Source organism: Daucus carota, chromosome 8 (genome assembly GCF_001625215.2).
Source record: "Daucus carota subsp. sativus chromosome 8, DH1 v3.0, whole genome shotgun sequence".
Lineage (NCBI taxonomy): Eukaryota > Viridiplantae > Streptophyta > Magnoliopsida > Apiales > Apiaceae > Daucus > Daucus carota.
In genome coordinates, this window is record NC_030388.2 from 3909298 (window position 1) to 3926035 (window position 16738).

At 33.2% G+C, this 16738-nt stretch overlaps 2 protein-coding genes across 2 annotated transcripts; one reads left to right on the forward strand and one right to left on the reverse strand.

Moving 5' to 3' along the window:
* The first annotated feature begins 7083 nt into the window (after positions 1–7083).
* LOC108197607 (AP-4 complex subunit sigma) lies at positions 7084–11002 on the forward strand. Its single transcript, XM_017365269.2, has 4 exons — positions 7084–7349; positions 9386–9472; positions 10427–10495; positions 10670–11002. Exons 1-4 carry the CDS (start codon positions 7209–7211, stop codon positions 10802–10804), a joined length of 432 nt encoding a protein of 143 aa, XP_017220758.1. The 5' UTR covers positions 7084–7208; the 3' UTR covers positions 10805–11002.
* A 141-nt stretch (positions 11003–11143) lies between these two features.
* Positions 11144–14415, reverse strand: LOC108200013 (glutathione hydrolase 3). Its single transcript, XM_017368067.2, has 7 exons — positions 14202–14415; positions 13491–13831; positions 12740–13258; positions 12316–12551; positions 11963–12227; positions 11734–11871; positions 11144–11628 (listed from the first exon to the last, which is right to left on the reverse strand). The coding sequence occupies exons 1-7, from the start codon at positions 14308–14310 to the stop codon at positions 11353–11355; spliced, it is 1884 nt and encodes a 627-aa protein (XP_017223556.1). The 5' UTR covers positions 14311–14415; the 3' UTR covers positions 11144–11352.
* Between the last annotated feature and the right edge of the window lie 2323 nt (positions 14416–16738).

Here is a 16738-nt window from a genome sequence, read left to right on the forward strand (position 1 = left end):
GATTATAAAATATAGATTCCAAAATCGTTTAAAGATAAGGTATATTTGATTCTAATAATTACAATATCTTATAGATGCACACCGGTTATGGGATCAGGTGTGTTATCGTTGGCATTGGCGGTAGCTCAGTTGGGCTGGATTGCTGGAACTGGTTCCCTAATCATCTTCTCACTCATAACTTTGTATACTTCTCATCTTCTTGCCGATTGCTATCGATGTCCTCAAACTGGAAAGAGAAACTACACTTACATGGACGCTGTCAAGTCTACCTTAGGTAATATGCATGTGTATTTTTTTTGTCCAGTTCATTGTTGTTTTGGAGTTTCATTGAGAAAAAAGTGAAATGTAATAGTCGAAAGTTGAAGTACAGAAAAAATAAATACAATGAAATTTAGAAAAAAAGAGTTAGATAATTCATATGAATAGTCACATGCTTACAGTACATATCATTTTGTAACTAAATACACCTAGAGTTCAGAAGCAACTGTTCTTATGCACTTACAACACATTTATATTATATGACTGAAGTGCTTATCTAAACCACATGTTTTGTTCATAAGATGGATGAAACATGCAAATTTGTTAAATTTGTCATTTGGGTAGATGCCCTTATTTAGGTTATTTTTGTCTGTTTCCTTATTACACATAGTAGGTTTGGTTGATAAATTTTTGTCCTTGTTCTTTCTGTAATTCTGAAGTTGGAATGATATGGTACAGTTGGTCGAAAGAATCCAAATGGTTAAATAATCATCTAACGATAGGCTTTGTGAACCTGTATTAATGCAGGAGGACTTCAAGTTTAGCTCTGTGGAATAGCTCAGTATAGCCTTCTTTTTGCAGTAACAATTGGATACACTTTCGTTACATCTACCAGCATTATGTGAGCATTAAATATCAATCTGGCTTGTTGAATTATTTAGAATACATCATAAAAATGCCAGTTTAAGGTGAAAACAATGTACGGCCATCCAAACAGGGGTGACTCTGACTATAGGCAGACAAGTCCTGTGCCAGCCTCCTAAAGAGTCCCAACATTTATAAATCATTAGACACGTATCCTGAGCCGAATATGACTAAGCCTCAAATATCTCAGTGCTGACCTCTCATCTAAAGTGGTTATAACATACATATGAATTTTAAGCCAAATACCAAACTTCCATGAGCTCTCTTTTCTCTCTATAATTTCTGCTGCCATGTCTTTTGCTTGCTCTTTTATCGGGATTGCCCTAAAATAAATCCCGATATTTATTTTCATCTTAGAGTCAAGAATAAGATTATGTGAATTTTATGGAAATATCGGGAGAAACTTTAAACAACTTTATAGACACATTTAATTAATACATCTAATATGGTTCCTTATTCTCCCTATAGATGAAGCTAATATTACGTAATATTAGAATTATTAATATTCATGAACTCTAAGAGATAATTATTTCTTCGTCAAGACACTACCTATCTTATAATATAGGTTTTATACGATCGAAAGTTGAATTACTAAAACGAGTCCCAATAATAATATGAAGATGTACATATTTATATAATTGAGATTCTTGACTCCCAAGACATCAGAAGTTACAGGAATAGGAGTAGGTTACAAACAGTTGGAGGAGCGAGCTAGTTGTAAGAGAGCGCAAATTGTGTCAGGAAAAGTTTCACTAATTAGTGCAGTTCAATTTTTATCCACAACAGACGAGGACTTTCTTATGAAAAATTTTGATGTCGTGGCAAAGCATTCTCTCGTTTCTACTCAGATGTTTTCTGAGTCGTTTAGGGAAAGAGATTTGGCCGTATTGTGTCTATCAGAATTTGAAAATTACTTTATTACTTCAAAAGAGCTATTGATTAGAGCACATGGATAGTCTATCATCTCAAGATGCCTGTAGTCAAAAATTGAAAATCATGATCATAGATTATATGTTGCAGATGTTCGTGATGGGCGACTAGGATATGATTATTAGCATGAAACATATGACGTTTTCTTGCTGTGTAAAGACGACGAAAAACCCATCACAGACGAGTTCAACACAGTTATGACAACAAATTACCGTGGATCATGGTTTAGAAAGTTAGTGAACGTAAAATACCTATCTGTCATTGTATATTTCTTAGACATGATTGATTTTGTGACTTGTGTAATATTTTTATATGATACATATTATTAATATTATTAATCTTCCTTCAGTGCAGTGGCGGATCCAACTCCGAAAGTAAGGGGGTCGTATATATTTTATAACGATGATTAATTAGAATAAACACATGGAAAAAAAATAATATTCATATTATATAATTCTTTACCGTTTCACTTTAATTAGAATGGTGGATACCAAAATGATAACATAGAAACAAAAAATTAATATTCAGATCATGTAATTTTTTACCGTTGCACAATATTATGTAATTATGTTAAATAAATGACAAAAGATTAAGGGGGTCAAATTGACCCGTCTTGCCTCTATCAAGGTCCACCTCTGTCAGGAGCTGGTTGATCGAGTATGTCATGTGCATGCAGGGAGTTTGGCCTTTGCTATGATCACAAATATCCCTTTGTGTATATGAGTAATTTGGGCAAGTCAATGCCACACGAAGCTGAGGGGTGTGTGTGTATATATATGTACGTATATTTAATATTAGTTGTTGCTTACTTACTGAATTAAATATATATATTTAATTGATGATGATATATGGACCACGTATTTATATTAAAGATCATGACTTATGGACTGGTCATGCTTCTGAGAACATAGATGACATTCGGAATGCTTTGGTACAACAACCCATCGTTGGCAAAATATACGCCACACCAGAGTTTACTACATCTAAGAGCTGTTACAAGGGACGTAAAGATAGTATAGAGCACATCATCCAAACCATCCATGGTAAGGTTAAGATTACAGCCCACTAAGTTGTAATCATGTGCTATGACAGACAAACAGATAAATTTTCTAATACTCAACTCCTGGGGTGCCAATTGGGGTTTTTGTGGATATTTGTATCTATCCTCACATTTGTTATTTGAAGTAGCTAGACCAAAAGTTACATCTAACTAACAGAAAGTAGTCATCAGAATCTGGGCTTACCATGCAGAAGACAGATCTATCATGACCATGTAGTTGATGAGCATGTAATTTCAACAACTGAAAGTATTACTTCTGAGAATGCAAACGATATTGTTACAAAAAAGGTGAGGATTCCTACTGACAAGCTCTTGTTGTTTGATAATACTCTTTATTCACTTTGTGAAATTTTGCACTATAGTTTAACACTCTTCTCAATGTCCACAAATTGAGTAATGCAATAAAATTGTCTTTACTTGAAGACATGCTCATTAGTATCTAGTTCATGTATGTTTGTCTAATATAATGTTACTTTGAGTTGATAATATGAATGCATTTATGTGGAGTGTCATTTAGCTATTGAAAATACTATGCATAATTGTCACACTACATCTCTATCAAATATCATATATTGTAGTGTATTATGAGCTACATCTGAATATGTAGGAGAAACATACAAGGGAAACTTTTTTGAAAGCAAATGGACTGAGGATAAGTAAGACAGTTGCTATAGCGGAATTTCCAAAGGTTGGTTTTTGCAGTCATATGACTTTCGTTGGGTTCCAATTAAAGCCATCTTGCTGACCTATATATTTTCAAAAGGTGCAGCATATATTATATTACGTGAATCATAAATCTAATATTATGTTTTCATAATTTAAGTTTTAGGTATCAATAATGTTGGAAAATAATATTCAGTTTGAAACTGAAGATTAAGAATAACTAATGAGCTTTATAAAATATTATTTTATAAAAATATAAGATGAAAATTTCAAAAGAAAACTTTTAAATATTAAACAAGTGTTTTATATTCATTATTTGACAAAAATTAAGGGTCTAATAAAAAGAATAGAATTTTATGCACTTTTCTCCAAAAATAAGTCTTTATTTCTAAAAAATAAGGTTAGATACAAATATAGACTTGAGCCCCAATAAGTCGTGAGTTTTTAATATTTTTTCATTTCATGGTTTTTTTTTTGATAAATGGTGTTTGATATCCGTTCACGTGATTTCGAAGTAATGAAGAAGACTGTTGCTAAATAAGGTTTCAGCTCACCTTTAGATCAGGAACACAATTGTATGTATAACAGTCGTTATTGGTGCACTTATTTAACATAAGAGCTCATTAAGATAACTCTCCCTCTCCTTCTACCTCCGCCTCTGTCTTTTTGTCTTGCTATACTATGTATAATTGTGTTCACATTAAATGTGTGTTTCAATATTTTTTTGTTAGATGATGTATTCTGGAATTTAAGAATGGATTAATAAGGATAAAGAGTAGAATGAATGTTTTTCTAGGAGCTAAATTATGATTATTAGTAGAAAAAAAGTGTAAAGTCTCCTTTGAAAATCCGTGAAAATTTTATTTTACATTGTAACATTTAGTTAAAAATCAAGTTTCTCATCTTGTAAACAAGAGTAAACAGAGACGGATCCTGATAGAGGCTCAATCGACTCTTTTTAATTTTTTGTGCTTAATTTTACATAATTACATAATGGTGTGAAACGGTAAAAAATTACATAATCTAAATATTAAATATTTGTTTTCTATGTTATTATTTTGTTATTCACCATTCTAATCAAGAAGTACATGACTTAACTATGTTATGAACGACAAAAAATTACATAAAGTGCCTAAACGTCAATGACTATCATATTAAAAACTACCACTTCAGTAATTATGCAAAAAAATGCTAAATGTAAAGTGCCTAAACGTCAATGACTATCATATCACTTAATATGATTTGATTTAACAATGCCGTCGAATCTTATTGACCTTTAATGGAAACAAGGCACATAATTTCACGCGTCCTTTAAATATTGTTGATTAGATAAACTAGCAAGACACATATAGTAACTAATGACTTGAACACAAAAGTAAAGCTGTATCATGTATGCATCAAGTTTCACCGGTAAAATCTACACTAGATTGCTATTATAAAAACCTAAAGCTACAAATCAGTGAACGGATGCAGTAAAGAGGATAAAGTTTAACAACTAGGATAAATATAACAAATTTATACTTATATATAATAAGCGTAAGGGAGATAATTTGGTCGTATGGTTGTATGGTCCAAAAGCCTATTATCCGTTGGATCTTATATAAAACAAATAAGCACTGTTAGATTAGAACAAAATTAAGTTATGTTCTATAAGGCAACTGATATACACTTGCATGTTTATAATTCCTTTTCTGAATCCAAAATAAATTCTGTTTTTCACGTGTTTTTGATATTATTTTTAATCCAAAATAAATATTTGCTACCAGTTTTATTTGTAGAGTCATATAAATCGCACTGTCACAAAATTATTTTTATCTTTTAAAATTAATAAGCCGAATTTATGTGAGGAACGAATACAAAATCTTTTTCTTAATCCAAAACAAATTCAATCTTCTTATTGCATGTTTATGATTCCTTTTCTTAATTCAAAACAAATTATTTTTATCAATTTTAATATAGAACCATATAAATTTTTAGAAAAATATTTGAATCACATTATAATAATTCTAATAAAAAAATACATTTATAAATATAATCTAATACTCCCATTGTTTTAAAATATTAGTCGTTTGACTTTTTGGCACATATTTCTAAGTCCTTTGACTATATAGTTATATCATTGTTTTTGAATTTTTCTTTTTTGAATAAAAATATATGATCAATATTATAATTCAGAAAAAGAAAATTTTAAAAATAACAATTTTAACTAAGCTTTTAAACGACTTAGAAGTGTGTGTCAAAAAATCAAGCGACCTATATTTCAAAACGGAGGGAGTAGAAGTTAGCGTCACATATTCTAATCAAAATATATCAAAATTTGATAGAAAGAATTTAGTACTTTGGCATGACACATATGAGAAAAGAAATGGCTTGATTACAATAATTTATTTGAAGTCGTTAATGGCTGTGATGGTGTATTTCATACTGCATTGCCACTATCGGATGATCCAACATGTGTGACAAGTCTTTTTTATTTTTTTTACAGAAAGAAACAAGTGTGAAAAGCAGAATCCATATTTTTAACACATTTTCCTAATCTAAGACAAATTATGCCTATTTATATTCAAATATATATAGGCTTAATGACCTTTTAGCCCTCGAAGTATGGGTGGAAGTTCCGATGCGGCCTCGAAGTTTAAAAACGTACATTTCGACCCTCAAAGTATCTTTGTCGTACCTTTTAGCCCTTTTTAAAAATACTGGTATAAATCAGGGAATAAACTTGACAATTCATATTGGGCGTAAAGTTTGGGCGTTCATTTTAACCCTTAAAGTATACATCTCGTTCGTTTTAACCCCTAAAGAATACATCAAAATACATTAGATGTTTCTTTTAACCCTTAATGTTTAATGGCTCTTTTAACCCTCACGTGTGAAATGTCAACTTTGTCCACCCCGTTATATACCGGTATTATTAAAAATGGCTAAAAGGTACGACAAAGATACTTTGAGGGTCGAAAGGTATGTTTTTAAACTTCGAGGCCGCATCGGAACTTCCACCCAAACTTCAAGGGCTAAAAGGTCATTAACCATATATATATTAAAAAAGAAAGATGAAAAATTATATGCAAATATGCATTACATCATGCTATTAAATATTTTTATTATTAAAGACAAATATGTTAGATTAAATTATTTACAACTGTTAAATCATGAAAAACTAATATTTTGGATTAAATTCAACTAAAACTTAAGATAAATTTTAAACAATGCCAACATTATATAAAAATTATATATATTTACAACAGTTCTGACTTATAAACAAATCATGATTTCAAATTTTATTTAATCAAAAATTTTAATTTATTATTTGTAAAGTAAAATTTTTCACATAATAAATATATTTAAAAAGTTTATAAATAATAAAAAAACTCCCGTGCCTTGCACGGGCTATAAGCTAGTTTCATACAAAAAGCTAAAAAATCATAAACAAAATATTTGTTTTATTAATTTTTAATTCAGAGAGTGTTATTTCATATTATTCTTTCTGTACCTGTGCTTTACATACGAGTACAACTCGCGAGGAGATTTTAGACATTTGACATCATTAATGTTGTAAACTACAGGAAGCCTTCTGGTACTTAAGCTTCTGCTCCATGAAGAACATTGTATGATTTGTAATAAGTAATCAAACGAAGGTAGAGCTTGTAAGATGGGGATCAGATTCATACTAATGGTGAACAAACAAGGCCAAACTAGACTTGCCCAGTACTATGAATACCTCACTATTGAACAACGCCGAGCTCTTGAAGGTGAAATTGTTCGCAAATGTCTTGCCCGTAATGAACAACAGGTCTCTCTCTCTCTCTCTCTCTCTCTCTCTCTATCTCCCTCCCTCTCTCTCTATCTCTCTCCCTCAATCTCTCTCTCCCTCTCCCCCTCCCTCCCTCCCTCCCTCCCTCTCTCTCTCTCTCTCTCTCTCTCCTGTTTGGTTGATCTAATATGTGTATTTGGGGTATTAGTTATGATGGGGTTTGTGATTTAAAGCTCAATTCGTTGTTTGTGTGTTGATTAGTTTGGTTTTATTTATCTTTAGTGTATGTGATCTGTACAAGATTAAGACTTTGATTTGTAAAGGGGAAAAGGGTAGACGATTTGTTGTTTATGGAAATGGATGGCGGTTTAATTGGGTGGAAAATTTGTTCTTGGTAGTTGAATTGAAATAGCAGTGAAGTTAAATTATAGGGATGATCATTCTTGTAAATTGTTTATTCGATTTCAGTAATGTATTGTATTTGTTTGGCGCATGTTTTATTTCTTGTGTTGTGATAATGTGTTGTCATCGAGCAGTGATTAAGATCTATTTACTTGCTTTGTCCAGTATTTAATTTAAAGAGCTAGTCAGTTTATGTTATTAGGGCGTAGTTAACGTAGAGGTCTGAATTTTGAGCCCTGCCTGAGTTATCCCCAATGGTTTCAAGTTTCAACTAATTGAGAATTCGATGCTATAGTTGGATATTACCTCAATCCTAGGCTCATAGGGATCCACTCCTAAAACTCAGAAAACGTGCTTCCGCATGGGAGGTTATTATGCCAAAATCGTGCAACAAAGACCTCAATACCCTTTCATTGTGTTTACCGGTAGGAAGGGGAGTGTCAGAGCTAAAAGATCTATTTGGATTTTTCTATTATAGTGGCTCAAGCGCCTTAATGTTTTAAATTTAAAGAGTTGGTCACCTGACAATTACATTGCTCGCTTGAACATATATTTTATACCTTACAGGCAAATTGTTCATTCGATTTCAATATTGCAATATTATGTAGCTGGGTCATGTGTATTATTTGTGTTGCAATAATGCCTTACCATCATGCAGTTATTCTTAATCTTGGTTAATTTATCCAGTGGTGATACTACGGCAAAAGCTATAAGATTTATATACTAGCTTGTTTAATACTTGAGTGAAGATTTGGTCACCTAATGATTTTAGATTTCTGTAATGCTCAGAATCCTAGAGTTCGGCCTTTACCTAAGCTGCCCCTAATGGTTTCATCAAATTAAAAATTGGAGGTGATAGTTGGATCAAGGATATGACAATCTTAAAACCATCTTTTGGGTGGGAGGAGTGGACACATACCAGGGTACAATTCGGATCCCATAAGGTTTTAGTTGGTCATCGACAAGTGCATTGCCCATTGATCATAATGTTTATAGAATGGATTTTTAGATCCCACTCATCAATGCCTATACCCAAGAACACTTCTTGAATTCCTGATATACGTGTTGTGTATATTTATAACCTTGGAAGTATGTACAGTATCTTCAGTTTTTACTTTTTAAGTTATATTTTTGGGATTTAGGCTATACTGCCTCTACCTGAGATGACAACTAAATCAAAATCAAGGAAGCAGAAAGGAATGAAATTATTCATTTTTTATGTTGGAGGCTTGGAGCGTAATTAGTTTTGCTTACCGAAATCTTAACATTGTACATACTTGAATTTTCCATGTTTTTGTAATTGTTCTACTTTGGCGAGTGATTACGTAGTAGTGCATTTGAGTATCAGTATGGAGGAAACATATATAGTAATTACAATTTACAACTAGGATCTTAACCATACTGAATGATTGGGATCAAGTGCTTCAGACCCTTTTTTTCAACCATGTATCCATATGACCATACCTCACTTCTGACGTAATATAATACTTGTTGGGAGAAACTAGAAAGGAAAGTTCAAATTTGCTCCATCGTGATCCCTTTTACATTTTACCAAAACTTCGAGTAAATATTTTCTTTTAATATGTGAAAAAACCTTTTCCATCAATATTTTTGATGTACTGTTTACTTTGATGTGACCTTCGATGCTGATAACTTTACGTCTTTGATAACAGTGTTCATTTGTCGAGCATAGGAACTACAAGATTGTCTACAGACGATATGCATCTTTGTTTTTCCTGGTTGGGGTTGACAATGAAGAAGTAAGTTTTATATTGTCTTTAAGTAATGAGGTGGTGCTTGTGAAAAGAAATATTCTAAGATGCTCTTACAATGCTCAAAAGAGTGATAATTCGTGCTTGGTCCATGTGCTTTGACATGTCCTTATGTACATTAAAGATATTAAGGAAAGCTTCGTGGAAGCTTTAAATTTCATGTATTGTCATAGTAGGATTCAGACATCATCATCATCATGTTTTCCTTGAATGGGAATATAATGCAATGATACTTTCAGATTTTTTTTTATTATTATGAAATGCATGGGTTTTATATGTGCACCGAGTGACCAAGCCTATTTCCATTAGATAATTCAGTTGCAAGGACAAAAATTACTGAAATGAGGTCCCACTGACCACCGACCTTTAGTGTAAATCTAGAAAGTAGAGATTCTTCACACACCCGCCGCACCATGCACTTGATTCTTGGGGATTCTTGGGTGCGCGGGGATTCTTCAATTCTGTAATTAGTTGATTACTTAGTCACTTAGCTACTATATAATGCAACAACTGTGTTATTAAATAGATATTATGTAAATTGTTAAATATAATGAGCTTTTTTATTTAAAGTTGCCATTTTTATAAATTTTCCATTCCCGTATCCCCCATACCGCGCACTCCCGTATCCGTACCCGCACTCATGTTTCCTAGATGTAAATCAAGATCTTTCCTGAATATAATCATTGATAATGTTCTAGAAGCACTTATAATTCTGTTACGGTTGCTTATATTGACAGTAAACCAACTGAGGAGGTATTTATGAAATGGTTTTTTGCAGCAATATTGTTGTAAATAATAACAGTATATATCTGTACTTGTAGGAAACTCTGCATTATATAGTATGGCCGCAAGTTTTATAGTTACCAAAGGGCAGAGGTGCATTTGTCTGTGTTCTAATCATAAATTTTCTTATTAAGTTTATTGGTTTCTTGTGTATGGCAGAACGAGCTTGCAATTTTGGAATTCATACATCTGCTAGTTGAAACCATGGACCGCCATTTCGGCAATGTGGTGAGTCTTCCACTTCTGAGTTCACTTGAGAATTTCTTTTACCTTTACCAATTCTTTCGAACCCCCTCTTCACCACTGCAAACTGCAAAGTATTTAATTTGTTTCCTCTACATCTTGTATTTTCTTTAATGGGGAAGCTACATCCTTTAATGTGTTCAAAATTTTGTTTTCTAGTGTGAGCTGGATATCATGTTCCATCTAGAGAAAGCTCACTTTATGCTGGAGGAAATGGTGATGAATGGGTGTATTGTGGAGACAAGTAAGTCGAACATTCTGGGACCAATACAACTCATGGACAAGGCATCATAAATTTTAAATCTGGTTGGATAAGTTGGCTTGGAATACTGCTCTTTCTCAAGTCAAAAGATAATACATTGCTACTGTATCTATAAGTTTTTGTTTTGTAAGAACACAAATATATTACCAGCAACGGCTTCAACTAATTGCTGATTAATATAGAGACCTGTACAATATTTCCGACTAAATGATATCTGGTTTCTGGTATTATCTTTTTTGTGTTGCGACAGGTGATGATGTGTTGGGGGCAGAAATTCATAACATGACCCAAAAACAACTTTTTGTGGTAAATTTATTAATTTGTGAGTTCATAGTTGCTTGGTTTGCAGTATGGGTTCTCAAGGCCTTAAGAACACACAATAAGAATTATTATGATATCTGGATTTAGATGTGATTACAACAATACATGTACAGTTTTGTCTTCAGATGAATGCTACCTCAAGGGCATACAGATGTTTCATGTTATAGACTTATAGACTTGCCTCTGTATGTACAAAATAGTTTACACATTTGAACCAAGCTGCTAGAATCATGAAACATTCACTCACTGGTATGTGTGTTTATCGCATAGCTGCAGGCTTCCCATCTTTCCGAGGGTCACTAACACCTGTAAGAATTCCACATAGGACTTGATCGCTTGTACCTTTCCCATTTTCCCGATCCATGGGAATTGCATTACGAAGGTCTTGAACAATAAGCTGGGAAATGGCTCCCCCTGATTTGGCTTCTAGTTCATGACCTCTTTCTTCTAAGAATCTCCTAACTTCAGGCACAACCTCTATATGTTCACCATCAAGACAAGTCCAGTCTTCATATAAGACCACATTTGGAATTAGCTGCAAAAACCCATAGCGTTCAGTCAGTTAATAGTTTTGCCATAAGTCTGAGGGAGCTTTATGTGAGCAAGCGAGCACACATTCATGTAAGTCGAGGAACCGGACCTTATGGTACACTCTTGGACCCTGAACAGCCGATAAAGGTTCCATTCCTAATGCAAAGTGGTTAAGAAAAACTTGTAGAATTGCTGGAATTATGTACAAGCCCCCACTTCCTCCGATAACCCCAACCAATTGATTATCCTGTTTACCAGCACATTGAATTTGAATTTAGAATCTTTTCAAGATAAAAGCAAAAAGATCGTAAACTTATGTCATCCAATGTTTGCCTGACCCTGAGAACGACGACTGGGGTCATGGAAGATAACGGCCTCTTTTTTGGTTCGATAAAATTAGCTGGAGCTGGGGGAAGTTGATCAGGGGATACTTCTGCAGGCGTAGAGAAGTCGTCCATTTCATTGTTCAACACAATGCCAGTGGAGGGAGAGAGCACCTTGGCTCCAAAAGGATAGTTTACTGTAGTTGTCAATGATACAGCATTTCGATCTGCATCAACAATGCAGAAATGACTGGTTCCATGGTCTCTAAGCTGACTCCACCTTGAATTGAGACATATATGTTTCCAGTCAGGAGCACCATCGAGTAAATTTCAGAGCTAGCTGCACAAATTAAGGCCATAAGACGTACCTGTGCAAATAGTACTCGGAGGGGAAAGTGGTGTTGTCAAATATTCTTTGCTGAATTCTCTTGGCAAAAGCCGGAGAAAGCATATCTGCTACTGTTTTTGTGATGTTTACAAAGTTGGGGTCTCCCAAATCCATTCGAACAGCAAACATATGCTTCAGTGCTTCAATCAGCCGATGCAAACCTAAAGAACCCATTGCAGCATATGTACTTCCGTAGCTCTCCAAGATATTTAGGACCTGGTTTTACCAAATAGATGTCACTAAATAAGTTTATGAATGGCATGTCAATACTAGTCTATAATAACTAAGTTAGCAACACAAGCGTAAAGCATCTGATTCTGAAGATTATTAGGGGTGGAAAGGTGCTCAGATTCAATAAATTGTGTTGAACTGAAAGTTTAATCAAGTAGCAGAAGGGTACACACCAGAGAAATACCAAGTGTTCCACTGGAAGGAGATGGCATCCCTAAGATAGTGTAACCCATGGCATTCACGGAAACAGCCTCAGTAACATCCACTCTGTAGCTCCTCAGATCTTCCATCGTTAAAATTCCACCTGCCTTTCTCACATCCTGAACAAACCTTTCGCCAATGCTACCATCATAGAACGCTTTTGGCCCTAGTTCTCCTATTGCTTCTAAGCTGTGACCAAGTTCCACATTGTAGCACTTCTCACCAGCTTTAAGCAGCTTTCCGCCTGGTGCATAAACTTGTCTCAAACCAGGGTCCCTCATGATTGAGTCAGAGTAGTCAGCAATATAGTTGCCTAGATAAGGAGCAATCACAAAACCATCTCTTGCAAGTTTGATGGCTGGCTGGAACAGAGTCTTCCAAGGCAATCGTCCATGTCTTGACCACGCTTCATAAAGCCCAGCTAGCTCTCCAGGTACGCCCATTGACAACGCTCCTTTGTACTTTGTTTCAGGATTATTGTCATACATAGTCTGTTTAATGAAACTTTACAACATCATATTCAAGGAATGGCAGTAGAGACTACAAAGTATAATTAAATAAAAGCCAAATTGGAAGTTCAGTCTGCAATTTTCTTCTTATGTAGATGCTTTAGTAATTCTGTTTTGCCTTTTCTCAAGTCTTATCTACAATGCAAAATTGAGCTACATAGCATGCTAATTTCTCTAGGCATTTCATATATCTGGAAGAGAGAATATATAAAACCTGGGAAGAAGCTAAGGGAGCAGTTTCCCTCATATTAATTGCCTCTGTTCGTGAAGTTGCTGAAGACCGAACAACCATAAAACCTCCACCACCGATCCCACTAGCCATCGCATTAACAACTCCCAGGCACAAAGCAGTTGCCACTGCAGCATCGACAGCATGTCCACCCTGTCCAAGAACCGACACTCCAGTTTCTGAACACCTTGCATCATCAGCAGCAACAACTGCTTTATCTGATTTAACAACTTCCTCATTCCCAAATGACAGACCCTCATTGCCATAGTTTCCGCCTCCTCTAACTATCCCAAATTCTAAGTAGCCACTTAATGTAAGGCCAGCAACTAAAATTTCATAAAACGAATCATTAGTCCTTTAACTAAACCAACATTCGAAAGAATAATCAGTCCTAACTAAATCAAGATTCCATCTTTTCAATTCAAGAAATCATTCTAGTATCATCTTCTTATGTTTTTCTTAGTATGATTCATGATCCACTCCTTAAACATTTGAACAGACCAATGAACTAAACAAGTCCAACCACCACAAAACCATGATCTAACAAAACCCCATGTCAAAAAATCAATAATTTTGATAAATAAACATCTTTCCAGCTAAAGAAATCATAAATACCCCATCATATCATGCAAAATTCAAGAACCAAACATATACCAAACATAGAAAAATGACTAGATTGTGATGAGTTGACTATACATGTGATAGCTGTGAGTGCAAGAAAAAAGCACAGAGCTCTGAGCCATCTTGTAGTACTAGAATTCCCTGAAGTCACCAGAAGTGGATCTTCCAGTCTGAGCTGCTTCATTTCCACCAAACTTGGAGAAGTGAGTTATGAGGACATAAAGAGTAGGGAATGATTTTTGTTTATTAGGTGGCAGAGATCTCACCTGTATATTGCTAAAGGAATCTTTAGGTAGAGTACAGTTAAGTTGTGAACACAATATACCAACCAAATATAATAAAATAATAATAATATCAATGATAATAAGTTTATAACAGTGGACTGTCAGGCTTAAGTTAAAAGATGTGTTTATTACCAGTACTTGATAAGCTATTCCTAGCAGATAAGTAACTTTAATTTGTGTGTGTTGATAATTTTATGGTATCTACAACTTATCGCACATTAAAATTATTAATATAAATAATAAAATATAATAATTTCTTTTAAAGGGGTGGTCCTTTACGTGTTTGTAAAGTCAAAATCTAAATGGTAAAAATAAGTTATTAAAAAGTTAAGATTTTCCGCTTTCTAACTTATAATTCCAAGTTAACTTATAAATTTTTTATACAAATTTTTTACGCATGATGCAAATAAACTTATAATTCCTCAAGCTAAAACACCACCAATAACACAATACCACAAGTGAACTAGAGCGGTATTATTACACTCCCTCTGATTTTTAATAATTGATGCTTTGATTTTGTGCACGTATTTTTAAGTGATTTGATCAAGTAATTAAAATTATTATTTTTAAAATTTTTCTTTTCTAAATAAAAATATATAATCAAAATTTTAATTAATAAAAAATATCGATCAAAAATAATAATTTTTACTGCGTGATCTACCCCCTAGTGATATGTGCCAAATGAAAACGTCAAATATGATGCGCTGACTTTTATCGGAAAAAGTTGTGTTAGAGTGCAAGTTAAAGCTTTGTCATGATTGGTTTGTTTCTCTAAAAGCCTGTGTTCTCCACTTAAATTATGATAAGATAACCCTGCGTAGTGTCTGAAAAGAATTTTTTATTTTTTTAAGAGTATATTACTAGTGTGTAAAAAGTTAATACAAAATTAATATAAAATATGAGTTTCTATATGAATAAACAATTTTATTATATAAAAAAGTTATGGTTCAAATATTGTTACTTTAAACCCTAATGTCATGATAAGGACCATGAGCATCTTTAATTTTATACACAAAAACTATAGAGATTATATAAGAAAAATTCAAACTCAATAATACATTTCTCAGTCAACTTCTTGATTTGATTATATTTGTTGAACCTCCGCATGTTTGAAATGATATATTTTATTTATAACAATCCAAAATATTAATAACATACTAGCTTTAAAATATAATCAGATGATAGAAGCACAATTTCTTATGAGTTCAACAATATATACAATGTTGGAGAGATTTAATTTATCCAATCAATTCTAACGGTCATATATGTTTTGATGATAAAAGTATATTATACTCCTTTCTTCCCACAATACATGTCTCTTTTGGGGAAAAAATTTGTCTCATAATACTCGTCCATTTTTAATTTTCAATGCAAATATATTAACATTATTCCAAATTTACCCTTCCCGAAAGTTGTAGAACAATTAATAAGGGTTGAATAAGATTTTACATTCATGCATTTATTAGGGGTACAAGTGAAAAAATATTATCTAATTAATATTTTCCTAATATGGGTAATTTTCCAAAAGAGACGTGTATTGTGGGACGAAGGGAGTATTCAATTTTGTTCGAGTTGTCTTAAATTTTGTGTCCCGTATTAAAAAAAGTTACTCCCTCCGTCCCCTTTTACTTGTCCCTTTTGAAAAAATAACGCATCTTAAGAAAATGTTAGGTGGATATCTTGTTTTCATACTTATCCTTAATAAATGTAATGAATTAGATAGAGTTGTGTATATATATATATGCTAGTCAAACATTGGAAGTTGTTACATTTTGAAAAAACATACAAAAAATTGCTTTGAAAAGAGAAGTGGACAAGTAATTTGGGACAAATTTTTTTTTCAAAAGGGACATGTAAAAAGGGACGGAGGGAGTATTGTTTTACAATTATATTAGAGTGTAAAAAGTCAATAACAAAATTAATATGAAATATTAGTTTGTTTCTATATCACCCAACAATCTAATTTGTTTTTCTGTCAAAAAAAATCTAATTTGTTTTAGGAAAAATATTGTTACTTTTACACCCAGTGTCATGATAAGGACTAAGGACAAAAGTTTACCGGGTCCTATTTGGTTCGAGTTGTCTGGGATAAATTTTACTCCCTCCGTTCGATTTCATGTGAGCTGGTCTGACTTTAACCACGAATAAAAAAAAGTAATAAATATTGTTAAAAAGTGGGTAAAGTGGTGGGACCTATCAATATTTAATACTCCCTCCGTCCTTTTTTAGTTGTCACATTTCTATTTTATTGGTCAAATTGACTAACTTTTGACCAAAGATTATAAGTCATTTTTTCATCATTTTAAAAAATTGAAAATTACATCTTAA

Bases quoted from the DNA above. Each gene is read 5' to 3' on its own strand.
- LOC108197607 (XM_017365269.2), top strand. From the start codon at position 7,209: ATGGGGATCAGATTCATACTAATGGTGAACAAACAAGGCCAAACTAGA. The intron at 7,350-9,385 runs GTCTCTCTCTCT...CTTTGATAACAG, and splicing joins TTGCCCGTAATGAACAACAG to TGTTCATTTGTCGAGCATAG. The intron at 9,473-10,426 runs GTAAGTTTTATA...TGTGTATGGCAG, and splicing joins TTGGGGTTGACAATGAAGAA to AACGAGCTTGCAATTTTGGA.
- LOC108200013 (XM_017368067.2), bottom strand. From the start codon at position 14,310: ATGAAGCAGCTCAGACTGGAAGATCCACTTCTGGTGACTTCAGGGAAT. The intron at 12,552-12,739 runs GTGTGTACCCTT...TGGTAAAACCAG, and splicing joins GAACACTTGGTATTTCTCTG to GTCCTAAATATCTTGGAGAG. The intron at 11,872-11,962 runs GTCAGGCAAACA...GCTGGTAAACAG, and splicing joins CCCCAGTCGTCGTTCTCAGG to GATAATCAATTGGTTGGGGT.